The following is a 16,652-nucleotide window of genomic DNA, read 5'->3' on the forward strand; positions in this document are numbered from 1 at the left end:
CAGACTTCAGCTGTGTTCCTGTGTCCCTAACCAGTCACATTATATTTGAGTGTCATATTTGTTTTGTTCTGTGCATTATTTGTGCCTTGTTTGTGCACAAACAAGGGGTGCCCCCTGTCACAAATGGTGCTCCCCCTGTCGTTTTTCTCTGGATCCGCCTGCGCACAGCTTCAAGTCGTCCAAACGGCCCGTCATCTCAAAGACTAATCGAAAAAATGATGTTTGCAATCCAGAGTACTGAAGATGTGCTGTCCCACTAAGGTCTCAACTTTTGCTTTTATATGCATGAATAGTTTGTGTAATTTTCGGTTCTGTACGGTGGTAGATCTATTTGTACTTGAATACTCCGAATTTGCATGCCATGATGCTTATTACAACAAAGATTTGTCTTCGGGGGCACTGGTCACAATAAAATATTCATGAAAAACATTTTGTTTTGTTAATTTTGTATAGCAGTGTATTAGGATTAATTGGCAGATCCTCAAGTGGATCAGAGTCTAGCTAACTGAAGGAAAGGTGGATAGTAATTATCGAGCATTCTTAAAAGCGGAGTAATAGTGCGCTTTTGGGTTCATTTTTGGATCCCTTTTATTTATAATTTTTTATTTGCGCCAAAAATAGACAGAAAAATCTTACTGATTTTCGTCTATCGTGTATGTAGATATACATTTTATTTGGGCTCTTTTGTGCATGTTCAACATTTAACACATGTTTTTGTTTTCATATGTTGTTATCTCATTTGACTTTGATCTGGCGTTGACAATGTACTAATGCAACCAGTTGAATTAACATTGGTTGAATTGGAGTCAAGGTTGTCAGCGTGTCGCATTTAATTTATTATTTCCCTAGGGATTTTTGTGTATGGTGTTAATAGGTTATCTTCTGAAGGATATGAATGTTCATAAATTCTGATAAACTATGAAATTTCTCTTAACATCAAGTATTGCTATACACTGCTGATGAACACGTGTTTTTGTGAATCTTGCATATTTGAATATGATTTCTTCTTCTTCACGGTTAAAATTGCTCTTTTCGCGTAGTGTGACATTTTGTGTGAGACAGAGTAGGTGTTCCCTGTGCACATCTAAAAATGACGAAGAAACAGATTCGAAGAAAAAGTATGTGGTAAAGACTGAAACAGTTCCGGACCGGGTGATTCGAATACTGAAAGATGACTTTAAAAATTTGAGACGAGGCCAGTTTGGGGTAGACCCCAATTTGTTACCTAACGAAGTAGATATTGCTATAATTGGTGGTGGTATTATGGGTTCTTCCATTGCATATTGGCTCAAACAGCGGGCACCGGAAGGTTTTAGTTTAGTTGTTCTAGAACGCGATCCCACGGTGAGTATGCATTACAACACTAATGTACCCTCGGGTTGGGACCTAGGAATGCTTAATCTAAATAATAAATAGCTTATTCTCTGAATGATAAGACTTGCCTGATCATTTACTCCGGGGCTCACATCTGGTGATGTGAGCCCCGGAGTAAATGATCCTGAGCTGGATATCATCATCCTTCCCAGGGTCCTGAGCTGGATATCATCATTCTTTTCTTTCTTGGCAATTCCCTTCTACTTCAGACTCGTGTTCTCTCTCTCACACACACACACTCACTCACTCAGGGTAACAACAAAATGTATTATTATTATTATTTTTTTTTCTTGGCTGGTGCAGCCAAGGCTTCATTGCACCATACTGCTAATAATAAGACACACCCACGATTTAGAAGACGATTTTTGTTTGAAAAAGTTATATATTTGATTGCGAATATTTGAAAAAAATTCACAAGTGCATATTAAATAAATGGCAGTGCAGACGAAGTTATTCCTCATAGAAAGCCCAAAATCATAGTCTACTGTTACACTTGTCATTACAGATGTTAAGGTCTGAATTTTTTTCAAAAAGTGCAGCATCCTTGGTGCTATCAAGGACATTGCTCATATTATATATCTTGACAACTGTTTTGCATTTCAGTTCTGTATATTCTGGCATTTGTCGGCCATTTAAGCACAAAAAAATTGTATAAAATTTTTAGTTGACTTGTACACTAAATATAATATCTTAAGCTTGAATAGGAGGCACTTTCTTAGGGTTAGAAAGTCACAAATTAATACCCACATAGTTGTAATTTATTACATGTTTAATAAATATACTCTTGTTCACCTTTTAAAACCCAGTAATTTGTTCATAATTTTCATCAGCTGAAAACAGTTATGGAATTTGTTGTTAGTTATGTTTCCTGGTTTACTTTTCGAAATTAGCTAACTCTCTTCCATTTTTTTTTTTTTTTTTAAATATGAAAACCCCAAGCATGATAGGTATTAGAATCTATAGTACTTAGTACCATGCATGGGTTGGAGGTTGAGAATATGAAAGATGATACTTGTTAGTATTATACTTGAATTTCTGTAGATTATAATTTTCAGGAAATACATGTGAAGGCAGGTTGCTCCAGGAAACATAAGTTGAAGGAATAAACAAGGAAGAAGAAAAGTTGATTCTGTGAGTTTGAAGTTGGACAGTAAAAGGATGGTGACTGGTTGTGGCACATGTGTGGACTGCTTTGAAAGAGAGAGCAACAAATATAGAAGCCAATTCAGAAGAACAGTGCTCGTGAAAGTATTTGTAGAAGAAGCATGCAGCTGAAACAGAACAGCTATGAGACAGAGAGTGGACAGACTTTGTTAGAGATGGGGCATTAATTAACCTAACTTGCCTCCCTTTGAATGGAATCCAGAAGCCTGAGAGAGGTTTTAGGGGCACCACTCCAGATGTAGAAACAGTATTCCATGGCAATACAGATTAGCATTAGTAGAGGCATATGATGCAAGAAAGAAAAAAGCATCAGCCAAAAAAAAAAAAAAAAAACTCTTCCCATTTCACCCCAAAAGTTTGTCTAGTTCAGCCTTGAATTTATTTTAGATGGAAGTTTGTTCCAGCAATCGACCACCTGCTGGCTAAAGGCAAATTTCTACATATCTGTTTTATAACTGTCTTTCCTCAATTTGAATTTGTGCCCCCTCAGGTGCAGAATCTGAGCAAGAGGAAGAATCCCATCAGTGGTTGAGCTTGCTGAAACCGTTGAAGGCCTTATACACCTCAATCAGATCACCTTGCAACTGGCTCATCTCCAGACTCTGCAATTTGCAGAACTTAAGCCTTTCTTGGTAACAGCAACCCTTTGTTCCACTCACTAATCTTGTTAGCAGAGAATGAGCAGCTGTTTGAAGTGACATGGTGCATTGTCACGATGAAAGACAATCTGTCAAAATTCTTCTTACTGTTTCCAAAAGAAACAGTCTTGGCACATGTTCTTGAATTTTTTCAACATTCTCATCTGTCATTGAAGTCAGTGGTCTTCTTATCATTGTGGACATCTTCCCGTCCCTCTCTGAACCGTTTGTGTCATTCATACACACATGGCTGACTCATGGTTTCATTACCATACACTTTCTGTAACATCTCTATTATTTCTGCACAATTTTTAGTGAGTTTAACTAAAATTTAATAACAATTTGCTCTAAATTATAATCACTCATTTTTCTGTCGAAGGGTTAAAGCACAGTTCAATTGGAATTTAACCGATTTTAATGAGACAAAAACTGATGTGTACAGGAAAAGAAGCTTCAGTACGATATGAATGTTGTTTACATGCGCAGTAGTAAGGCATTAGTAAACAATGATTCTTGTTTTATTTTAGCCACACCCTGTATAAGCAATATGTATCAAGTGGGTTGTGTTGAAACAGATTTTTCATATTACTTTTTTTAAATCTGCATACTTTTGAAAACAGGTTGGAAATATTTTTATCAGTCATATTGTTTTATTATTGAGAGCAATGAAACTTTTTGTGTTATTGTTCTCAATAAGACAGCTCCTTGATTAAGCAACTCCATCAGGCGTGTTTAATCAAGGATGTTGCTGCCCTAACTAATGTTAGTTAGCTGGTTTGGGAGAGAAAAGCACCTCACATGTCATTTTATATTAAGGAAAGACAGAGTGATGAAAGAATGGCAAAAAAAAAAAAAAAAAAAAAAAAAAATTGAGATATATTAAAGGAGGGATTTATATTTCTTATGTAATTGCATTTTAACAGAATAAAAATATTTATAGGCATTCAAAAGCAAACAGATTATAAGTATGTGCAAATTTAAAATACTCCCTGAATTTTTATGTAAATTATTTTATTTTCAAACTGTAGTTACACACACACAATCCAGCATTTATGGAACTTAAATTGTGATTTTTTTTTTTTTAGTCCAGTTTTGACACCACTGACAATAACTAATATTATTGAGATGTTCTTGTCAAATTTTGAAATAACTACCAGTGCTACTAAGGCTTGCAGTTCTCATAGATTTTGACTATGTAGTATTTATGGAACACTTCTCTGCCTTTCACACAATTTTGTTGCTTTCTAATCCTTACTCATGGGTTAGTGTTCACATATAGATTTATTTTTTTTTGAGTCTTTTTCATTCTGAATCCCCACCTCATGTTTAGATTGAAAGCTTTTTAGATCAATTTGTCAAAATTGGCTTTGAACCTCATATATGGATGGCTTTGGCTTGGACCTGGTCCAGGTCCAAGCCAAGTCCAGAAACTGAAGTTTTTTTCATTCCTTGGTCATGATTCCTAGTTCCCAAAAGAAAACTGGAAAATATGCAAATAAATTTTTATAAAATAAATTATGATTTTATTTGGTAAATCAGAAATAATTGGTTATGGCATTCTTGTCATGAGAGAAGCCGCTGAGAATGAAAAGAATTGAATTTTTGGTAAACAAAAAAAGCCATGAAAAGTAAACATGGCATGGTACTTTATCTTTTATATTACTACTCCCCTCTGGTTAAGGCCTCTAAACGAATAACAAAATTGAATGAAGTATTTTCACAGCGGCAGGTGAAACAAGAGCAAGGAGACCCAAATATGAAATTTTGGAAAGGAATAAAAGATTTGATTTCATGAAATTTACCTTTGAACAGTCATTGATCACTGGAATAAGTTGCCACCCAAGGTAGTTAAGTTAGTGGCTGACAAGGTTCAAGGCAGAATTGGATCATTATATTTCTAAAATATTATATTTTAGATTGTTATATTTTAGAAACATATTTCAGCTGCAGACTCATTTTGATGTGTCTGTGGCTGAAAAAGTTTGCATGAGTCTGGTGTAGACATTTTATTTCAAATTAATATAGGTTGCCCCTACAGGGGCAACCTATATTGTATGTGCAACAGATGTGTTGTCTCAATTAATTGTTCTATACAGAATGTAATCTCTTGGCACAGATGTGCTCTGAGTTTGGAGTTCTTGATAAGGCAAGATATATATGGTGGGGCACTCACAAATTAGAAGATTAAAAGTTCAATTAAGATAAGGCTGAATAAGGTGAGATTGAAGAAATTCAGAGAAAAAAAGACCAAAGCATACATTAACCAGTGAATACATACATCAGATAGTGAAAATATTCTGATATTTCTATAATTTTTATTTTAACTGAAATCATTCATCAGTGTATATATCTATTAGTGAAAGCAAATCTTCTGTATACCATAAATTACTGTTAAATAAAATTGCAAAATTAAATTTAATATGTTTCAGAAAAAAATTAAGTTAATGCTTCCATTCAACAGTTCATTCATTGCGTAATTAATTTATTTTTGAAAATTAATTTTTTCCTCCATCTTAGATATTTAAAATATATTTGCATTTTGTTGCTATTTGAACTCTGTTCACTGCTTATCTGATGGGACTTCAAAATAATGTATGCAGAGTGTGAAGAGGGTTCCTTCTCATATCATTAGGGATACTATAGTGTAAATATAGTATATTGCTCAGTGAGATTATTAAACTCCTGGCCATGTTGCCGTGATGAGAATTATTGTCACTAGTACATGTACCATACTTAGCAGCAATAAAGAAGTTTAATTAATTAAGATTGACCAGTTCTGTTCCAAGGAGTAAGAAAATATCTTTCAAGATTATTTCTTATTAGTGGAGTAAAATTCCACTTCCTAATCATTATTTTCGAACTGAGCACATCTGTGTGCTGAACCAAAAGTATTAATATGTTTAAAGTATAAAAAAATTTTAATAGGATAATGTGTTTTGTTTAACTTAGAAAGGACGAAGAATGTGTTTTGTTTAACTTAGAAAAGACGAAGAATGTGTTTTGTTTAACTTAGAAAGGACGAAGAATGTGTTTTGTTTAACTTAGAAAGGACGAAGAATGTGTTTTGTACATATATAACATAAAATTGAAGTTTTATTATGAGAAATTGAAATAAAATATATGACCCATTTTGATTTTTCAGTTTTCTGAATTGTTAAACTGATGGAAATTTTTTTTTTTTCTTTCAGTATACTCATTCTACTACCGCATTATCAGTAGGTGGAATTAGACAACAGTTTTCACTGCCAGAAAATATTAATTTGTCACTCTACAGTTCAGAGTTTCTACGAAACATTAAAAAGCACCTTTGTGTCCTTGGTAAATCAACTTATGTGTAGTGTATTTTCAGTTTAGAGAACTCTTGAATAAATCCAACAATATAAATAATTATTTAAATTAATTTCTAATGATCACTGAAAAACTGATCATTATTAGTGATCACTTTATTATTATCATGATAAAGTGAATAACTAAATAATTAAATTTAATGAATAACCAGTGATAATTTTAAAATTTACTTTCATTAAGGGAACTTAGATTCAAACTAAGTTCCCTTCAAATTAATATAACTAAATGAATTTGGTTATCACATTAATCTGTCAGTGCATTGACCATTTTGGTGAAATTAGCATTATACAGTATTACATTCAGTTTTCTTTTCCCGTCATTTAAATTAATTGAATTTTTCCATTTGCTGGGATCAGCAGAAGTGAAAAGTAATTAACTAACTTTTAGTGAATTAACTAATAAGATATGCAAAGTGATTGTTTTTACTTCACTTTACTGTAGCTCATAACGAACATTACGTTGTTCATTATAACACGACGGAAATTTACTGAACTTTTTGTGATGTATTTATTTGTAGGGCATGAAATCAGAATTACAAAGTAATTCATGCTTAACTCTTTATGTAAAATCTCAGCTTAAATTGTGAGATTTATTGAATACCAAGCAATTTCTATTGTACTTAATGAGTAAATGAAATGGGTTTTATACTTGTGCTTACTCTTCTTGCAGTATTTAACAATGGTTTACACAGCCTGCTTAATTTCTTCATTAGTCATTAAAAAATAGAAATCACTTGGTATCCAATAAATCTTACAATTTTGATTTAGTGATCTAAACTCCATTCACTCTAACTTTAATCCTGACATAAACAAATATATGTGATTGAGTAAAGTTCTCATTGATTATTTTCTAAACAATACAGAGATGCTTTGACAACAACTATCCTGTGAGAGCTTTACTCTATAACATATTTGTCAGGATCAGTTAGTGAACAGAGTAGAGTAGAGAATATCCAATCACGCAACACCATGTGTAATATACTTATTTTTTAATGGATTTTAATAAAAATTTAAATACAAACATATATTTTGTGGACCTTTTATGATTAATAGAATAAAAAAATAGTAATAATTAATTTTTTATATATTTAGTAAATTAACAAAAAAGAACTCATCACTAATGTTTGCAGTGCTTGAGCTGAATTTTTCTTTTCTGCACATCCACCATGTTACTCATTCATTCCTTGAGTCAGTGCACTATCACAAACAGAATTTACAGTGCTTTGGTTAATGGCAGTTTATGGATAACTCACAGTATATATATATATATATATGAAAAATAATTGCTGAACAGTTGGATTTTCTGTTTGACCAGTGTTGGAATGGCTTGACAAAACTTATAAAGGATATATAAAAATATAAAATTTCACGGAATTCTGTTTACTGGGAGTCAAATTATTATATGTTGTTAGATGAACATGCTGAAGCAAATAGATTTGTGAGTATACTTTACTCCCCCGATGGTATTCTCCACCTTGTCACGGTGGGGGGGCTTGCATGTCCCGATGACCCGTAGAGCTAAGTCGGCTGTAGCTTAGCTACTGGTAGGGCCTCCCAAACCGGACAGGTCAAAGGGTAGGGGCCAGACTAAGAGAGATACTCCGGCCCTCCAGGTTGGGGGTTGCTGCAACGGGCTAGCTCAGTGGTTTTCAACCGGGGTGCCACAACAACATTCCAGGGGTGCCACGTAATTTGAGCTTAAGTTACTTAAATTTATTATTATTTTTTAATTTATATGTTTATTTCATTATAGAAAGGTGTACAGTATCTTTTTCATTTTGTGGTGATCTCTAATTGATGTTTACTTAGTACCTCTATATAAAGAATAAAATTATATACTGTATATACATAATTTGTATTATGAAATGTAATTTTTATAATTATATATATACATGGATATATACAGAGAGAGAGAGAGAGAGAATATATAACAGGCAGAAAATTGAGTAGGGGTGCCGCAAAATAAAATAAATAACTTAGGGGTGCCGTTATTAAAAAAAGGTTGAAAACCACTCGGCTAGCTCCTTGTTCAGTGTAAAAAATACACAAATGCTAAACGACCTACAAGTGAAAATGAAAACAGACTGCACTTTCGGAAACAACTCGGCAAACGGAAAAGGACTATGATTTTGGGATGCTGGAATATTCAAGGCCTTTCAACTAAAAGAAACTTTCTTCCGGATGAACTGCAAAAATTCAAGTTAGACATCGTCATGTTATCAGAGATAAAGAAAAGGGGATGTGGAGAGGAAATAATGGGAGAATACTACCATTTTTGGAGTGGAGTCGATAAGAGTGAAAGAGCAAGAGCAGGAGTTTCTTTTGCTGTTAAAAAGAAATTGAGACACAACATCAAAAACTGGCAATTTATTAATGAAAGAATGATCTCATTGGAACTGAAAATGTATGGGAGAGAAATATGTATTTTGGGAATATATGCCCCGCCTAATGACACTACTGATACCTTGAAGGATTAATTTTGGGAGGATCTGAGAGAACTAATAGAAAAAATCCCTAAGAACAAAGAGATATTTCTAATGGGAGATTTCAATGCAAGAGTAGGAACTAAACAAAATAGCAAAGTTATTGGAAGATTTGGAGAGAAAGAGAGGAACAACAATGGAGATAGACTATGCAGTCTTTGTGAACAGCTCGACTTGAGAATAAACAACACATTTTTCCAACGAGTTGTTTGAGTTGTTTGGTTTTTAGGAGCATTAGCAACTAAGGCCATATTGCTCCGGGGATATGCGGTGGTCATTTCCTGACCTTTCTGCATCCTCCGTATTTGGCAGTCACGGGCTCAAACCCCAGTCTAATCAAGAAGCATGTTCTATGCACTGCTGCTCCATTTTTCCAAAACAAGGATATCCATAAATATACTTGGTCACAGGCGACAAGACAAATTAGATCAGTTATAGATACATTATTTCAAAACATTCAGGGACATATGTATTGAAAGATGTCAGAGTTTATAGAGGAGCCGAATTTGGATCTGACCATTTTCTTGTTAAAACAACATTGAGGTGGAACTGGATTAAGAAAATATGTGTGGACAACCAACAATGCAGGGAAGGAGAAATGCTACAAGTGGATCAATTTAATGTTGACCTACTCCAGGACGACAGCATTAGAAACAACTTCACCTAGAGACTGGATGCTGCAATTAACATAGAGATAAAAGGTAATACTGAAGAAATCTACGAATATTTAAAAAATACTGTTAAAAAAATAGCTCATGAAATCCTAGGCAAAAAGAAGAGCCAAGATAAAGAAAAGAGACCTGGATTACAGAGAAAGTAAGAGCTGCTGTAGAGGAAAAGAAACTTGCATATCAGAAATGGCTGGGTGATAGGAATGATGCATATAGGAACATTTATGTTGAAAAGAAGAAAATAGCCAATCGGTTGGTAGTAGAAGGGAAAAATGAAGAATGGGAAAGGAAATGCGCAACTATTAATAGCAAATTGGGCTTCAAGCAATCAGCGGAATCGTGGAAGGTTCTTAAAGACTTGAGAAAACTGAATAAACACAATGCTGGTTTGCAATTAATACCTTTGAAAGACTGGACGGAGTACTATGAGGGACTTTTAAAAGAAGGATGGGAAGAGTTCAAGACGATGGAGGATTTTGGTGTAGAAGACTCGGGCTTAAAAGTTTCTGTTAGGGAAGTGGAACTCCTGCTAAAGGAAGGAATGGCAAATCACCTGGACCTGGAGGAGTTTACATGGAACTTCTGAAATAAGGAGGAAGAGGAGTGGCTGTTCTGATACAAAAACTGTTAAATAGTATACTGAGAGGAGAAGAAATACCGAAAGAAATGATAACAGGATATATTACATCAATTTATAAGAAGGGCGATCAGAAAAGCTGTTCAAATTACAGAGGAATATGCGTCCTGAACCCGCTGTTAAAGATCATTGGAAAATGGATCAGGAACCATTTAGAAGCCCGAATCGAGATATCAGAAGAACAAAGTGGTTTTTCAGCCGGGAGGTCATGTATAGACCATATCTCAACAGTACGACAGATACTTGAAATATGCCAATCAAAAGGAAAAAATTCTTTATGATTTTCATTGACCTTGAAGAGGCATATGACAGTGTTCCAAGAAAACTCTTTATGGGAAGCACTGAAAGAGACAAACATTGATGATGATTAACTGATTAACATTATTAAGGCAATTTACAGGAATAATAGATGCAGAATTAAAGTGGGATCAGCTTTGTCACCCACCTGAATTCCACACTTCAAAAGGCTTATTACAAGGTTGTTGCATATCACCAACACTTCAAAATTTATATCAACATCTGCCTAAGATCCTGGTCAAAAAAATGCAATGAAATGGGATTGCCAATTAATAAGAACACCTATATTCACAATTTACTTTTTGCAGACGATCAGGTCTTGATAGCACAAGACTTAAAAGATGCAAAGTATGCATGTCGTCAATTGTTTGAGGAATATAAACAATAGGGTCAAAAAATCAATTTTAGCAAGACTGAAATGTTGTCTTCAGGACCAGGACACGTTCTAAATATTGCAGGTTTTAAAATCAAACAAGTTGATAAATTCAAATATTTGGGATCAGTCTTACAAAGTGATGGATCATCACAAGCAGAGATCATTAAGAGAATTGCAGATGGCAGAAAGACTATCGGCATGTTAAACTCTGTTCTGTGGAGCAAAAATATCCTAAATAAAACAAAGAAACTTATATTTCAAGCGATTGTACAAAAAAGTCTTCTATTGTATGGAGCGGAAAACAAATTGCTCTCCACAGAAATGGATTTTTGGAGACGCTCAGCAGGAGCTTCTAGAAGAGACAGAAAACGGAATGAAGACATAAGGGAAAAAAATGGAAGTGAAAAAGACTGTTATTGAAACCATCAAAGAAAAGCGTCTAACATGGTATGGACATGTAAAACGGATGCAAGAAAACAGATATCCAAAGGCTATCCTGGAGTGGATACCTCCTGGAAGAAGGAGAAGAGGAAGACCTAAGAGGACATGGATGGAGTACGGGAGTGCATGACAGCCCGAGGCTTAACCGACCAAGACACCCAGAACCGCACTTTATGACGGGAAAAAATTCCTAACAAGAAATAACTTGTAGGCTGAGGAAACCCATTGTAAATGGAAACACTCCTCTTGAAGAAGAAGAAGAAGTATGCTTTAAAAATTTATCTTATATGTAAAAATTTTGATTTTATTTTTTAATCAGAACTTTAATAACAGTTCCTTTAACTAACTGTGATTATAAACTTGAAATAATACATAGTGGTGTACATACATGCAAGCTCTTCCAGTTTTCCAATAAGTTTAATTTTAATATATTGTTTTTTTTTTTTTTTCCTCAATTACAAATATACCGATTTAATGGGATACCCAACTTAAAAGCTGATATTGGGGTGGCTTTTGGAATAGCCAATATCAGCAAAAACTTGTTGCATTTATTTATTTACTTGCAACAGAGAAGTACAGTTTATTGTATTTCATGACAATATGCATGATTTACCTGTTGCAGCATTTGGTATGCATTAATTAGTTTCATTATTTGGAAGAAGGGTCTAGCAATGTCTGGCTAAAGTTCTGGCTAAAGCCAGATCTCTATTAAAAGTGTTCTGATTTTAGATTTCTAAAAGATAGAAAGTATGAGTGTAATGTGGACAAACAGTGGATAGATGAATTATAAAACCTAATTGACTTTGTGTTAAGTACCGTGGTAGCTCATCTCATCAGTGGGATCTCCTTTTCCTTAAGGAAGACAGTTGTTATCTGTTATTTCCAAGGAGCAATGGTTGTTAATAGAATTTAGAATCATAGAAATAAGTATTTAGGACCACTGAGAGCAGTCATACTTATGTTTTATTTAACAACAATTCCAATTAGTGGGTAGCATAGCATCAGATTGTACATTGTTTTATGCAAGTGAAGGGCATTATTATGAATCCCTTCACAAGTTGATCTACCAGTTCACTAGAATAAATAGCAACTTTCCAGAGCAGTATACTACTGCTTACTCCCAATTGACTGCCACTAAACTGAGAATAAAGAGCTGTTTAAAAATAAAATTCGAATTCTAAGAAAAATTTAACTTACTAATTAATGGAATTGTAGTCTTATAGAGTTTTATGTTAACATTAAAAATTAATGAACTACTTTATGATGATGATAATTTTAATTATACATTGTTAATCTAAACCAGTTAATTGCTAAGATTAAGTGCATATGAAGAATTTTTACTCATTTAATAATATGAAATGAGTAAAAACTCTTCATCAGACTATTTCAATATCATTCCAGTTCATAATTTATTATTTCAGATAGAGATCCTCCTGATATAAGTTTCCAGCCACATGGGTATCTTTTTTTAGCAAGTGAGGCTGGTGTTGACCAGTTAAAAGAAAATCATGTAATTCAAAAGTAAGTGAACCCTAAGTTTTTTTTTTAGTAGCATTCTTGATTATTAAAAACTAATGAATCTGTAATACTTATCATATAGGATTTCAAAAAAAAAAAAAAAAAAAATGTGGCTTTGTGAATTAATGTTTATAGAATATTTCCATTTTCAAAACTTGATTGTAAAGCATTTCAAGTTTTAGAATTCAATGGAAGTGTGTACCAACAGCTGTATCAGTACTAGTAATGTCATAATGTTTATGACATTTCTATCTCTTTTGAAAATTGTCTTGTATGTTGGAGAAGGTACAATGTGTTGTGGTGTGTGGAACTTAAACTAATAAGCCAATACAGAAAGCCTAACAAGTCTTTAAATGGAAAAATCACTCAGCTCAAGGAGTTGACCAGTTAAAACCTTGGAAGATGACATCATATTCAGATTGTTTCATCAAAGCCAGGTGACAGACTGGCCTTTAGTTGCACATTCATAGTCCATGATGTCCGATAACCCGTAACATTTTCAGCAGGTTTTGACTAAGGTCATCTGGATTGCTTTGTTTATTTTAATGGAAGTTTCTAGCCACAAGAGCACCTGAGGCCAAATTGTGCTTCATTTAGATTAGTTGGCTCTGTGATGACACAGTATTGGGATAGTTCAATGTAGATAAAAACCAACTGAAATAATTATTGTTACTGTTTTGACATTAATAATTTATGATACTACCCCAAAATATGAAATACTCTGCAAATTCAATTACTGTGGGCTTCGGGAGATACCTACCACCTTAATTTAGAATTTCCTGTAATGATGTATACTTCAGAATTTCTGCCTATGAGTGCATTTATCCTGAATTTGTTTATAGGTAGAAGGCCCCCACCAAGGATCATTACTTATCTGCTACCTTGTTCATAGTTGCAATTATATGATAACAGAATAGTTCCCATAGTGGATACAACATTTATTCATAGATGGGCTCAGCATCTCCTGTCTCTCCCAAAACATACAGACAATAAAGCCAAAATCAAACTCAGTACTTGGGGCAAGTCAGTGGATTTCTGTGTGTGCCAAAAAATGTGTTCATTTCTTTTGTTAATGTAACCTCTACTCTGCCCAGAATTGCAAATATCCTGATAGATGCCTTGTCAAATCTGAATCTGGACTCCCTCAGACACCTATTGGAATCCATGCTGCATCATGGATTCCAATAGGTGTCTAATTCCAATAAGGGTGCCTCCGTAGCCAGGTGGGAAGGAGCAACAGTGCGTAGCACACGCTTCTTGATTAGGCCGGGGTTCGAGCCCGTCACCACCAAATACGGAGGATGCAGAAAGGTCAGGGAATGACCACCGCATATTCCCGGAGCAATATGGCCTTAGTTGCTAATGCTTCCAAAAACCAAACAACAACAACAATTCCAATAAGGGCTGTAATCCAGACAGAAGATAACCCTGCTAGATATTGAATAAATGTTTCTAATTTTTTGTCTGGGGTGTACCATGTGCTTCTGTTTGATTCTACAATTGTAATTCTATTCTGTTATAATGTAATACAATAAAATCGATGAAATAGGATATTGCTTTGTTTTGAAGATGATAGGGAATTGTAGTAGTTATGAAAAAGTAATTATGCCATTACAACATCATATACCTTTGTTGGTCTGCTTGTTTTCCATATATGTTGGAGATACAGCTTTTATTTCTCTGAGATAAAATCTTCATCCTACACATCAGCATTCAAGTGTGGAGGGCTATTTAATTTGCTAGTTAGCCTCCCAGATGCAAGATTATTTGATTTTCTGGACCATTAGATATTAAACTATTGGGCTTATATTGTAACTGGGAGTAAAGTGGAGGAGAAACTGTTGAAGATAAACACAAGAAAGGCACCCGGGGTGGATGGGATCTATCCAGTTATATTAAAGGAGGCAGCAAAGGAAGTAAGCAAACCCTTAGCCATAATTATGAGAGCTTCCTTGGACTCAGGGGAGGTACCCATAGACTGGAAATGTGCAAATGTGACCCCAATTCACAAAGGAGGATCAAAGGCTGACACAAGTAATTATAGACCTGTGAGCTTAACTTCTGTTCCAGGAAAATTAATGGAGGCACTGGTTAAAGAAGCACTGCAGGATCATTTAGACAAGAGTTCAGTTATAGCTCAGACACAGCATGGTTTTGTTAAGGGGAAGTCTTGCCTGACCAACTTGATTGGATACTATGATGCAGTCACAAAAGAACTGGATGCAGGGAATAACTTTGATATTATATACTTGGATCTTAGAAAGGCTTTTGATACTGTTGCACATGGAAGACTGCTACACAAATTGGAGCAGTGTGACATTGGAGGCAAATTGCTGCTATGGATAAAGGGGTGGTTGAGGGGGAGAAGACAGAGAGTGGTAATCAATGGACACTGCTCATCGTGGACTAATGTTATTAGTGGAGTCCCTCTGGGCTCAGTGTTGGGTCCATTATTGTTTTCTGTATTTATAAATGATATTGATGATGGTATATCAAGCTTAATGTCCAAGTTTGCAGATGATACAAAGGTTGGCAGGGTTGTCAAGGACACTACTGACACTATGCTGCTGCAACAGGATCTGGAAAGGTTGAGCAGATGGGCTGAGAGGTGGCAAATGAAGTTTAACATTGACAAATGTAAAGTACTACACATGGGAAAAAGCAACCCCAGAGCAACGTATCAACTCTGTGGTACTACACTGACAGTGGTAGAGAATGAAAGGGACTTGGGGGTGATTGTGCAGGCAGATATGAAGTTCTCTGAGCAGTGCAGACGGGCTGCAAGAGTAGCTCATGGAGTATTGTCAATGATATACGGGAATTTTTCCAGCAGGGATAAGGAGGTGATTATTCCATTGTATAAGGCAATGGTCAGGCCACACCTAGAGTACTGTATACAGGTCTGGAGGCCTCATTTCAAGAAGGATGTAGAGCTGCTGGAACGAGTACAGAGAAGGGCAACAAGATTAGTGAATGGAACAAAGGGGTGCTCTTACGAAGAAAGGCTTAAGTTTTGCAAATTACAGTGTCTGGAGACTAGGCACCAGCGAGGTGATCTGATAGAGGTGTATAAAGCCTTGAATGGTTTAAGCATGCTCAATGCTGATGGGATTCTTCCTCTAGCTCAGAAAAATCACCTGAGAGGGCATAAATTCAAATTGAGGAAAGACAGATGTAGGATAGACGTGCGGAAATTTGCCTTTAGCCAGCGGGTGGTTGGTTGGTGGAACAGATTGCCATCCCTTGTGGTGGAGGTTGATAGCCTAAATAAGTTTAAGGCTCAGCTGGACAGGTATTTTGAACGAACAGAGGGGTGAAGTGGAAGTGGGTTTTTTTTTTTTTTTTGGCTGATGCTGCATAAGCTTGCTTTCTTGCATCAAATGCCTCTACTAATGCTAATGTATCTGGATATTCCCTTGCTCCTATTTTTCTTCAGAGATTGTTAGCTATCAAGAATTTATATGTAATTCTTGATAGCTAATGATGAGCTTTGTCTAATTGATGTTAATCTGGAGTTAATTTTTATTTTATAGATATTTAACCTTTACATACACATAGTACATACATATAGATAAGTTTTTCCACATGTGAGCCTTGAAGAGTATATACATACTCCTTCAGATCCATATGTGAAATAATGTTTTTCAAGGTCACTTAAAGTATGTGACAAATAATGCCTTTAATAATGCTAATAGTGTCTTTAATT

At 34.9% G+C, this 16,652-nt stretch overlaps 1 protein-coding gene across 1 annotated transcript in view; it reads left to right on the forward strand.

Moving 5' to 3' along the window:
* Positions 1-996: 996 nt before the first annotated feature.
* LOC150083866 (FAD-dependent oxidoreductase domain-containing protein 1) overlaps positions 997-16,652 on the forward strand; it is a 46,657-nt gene continuing 31,001 nt past the window's right edge. Inside the window, exons 1-3 of the mRNA XM_090375472.1 lie at positions 997-1,344; positions 6,365-6,494; positions 12,850-12,949. Coding sequence (XP_090231598.1) covers positions 997-1,344; positions 6,365-6,494; positions 12,850-12,949 — 578 coding nt within the window. The remainder of the gene's footprint in view (positions 1,345-6,364; positions 6,495-12,849; positions 12,950-16,652) is intronic.

This window comes from Mastigoproctus giganteus, chromosome 6, assembly GCF_048544385.1.
Source record: "Mastigoproctus giganteus isolate SK-2022 chromosome 6, ASM4854438v1, whole genome shotgun sequence".
Lineage (NCBI taxonomy): Eukaryota > Metazoa > Arthropoda > Arachnida > Uropygi > Thelyphonidae > Mastigoproctus > Mastigoproctus giganteus.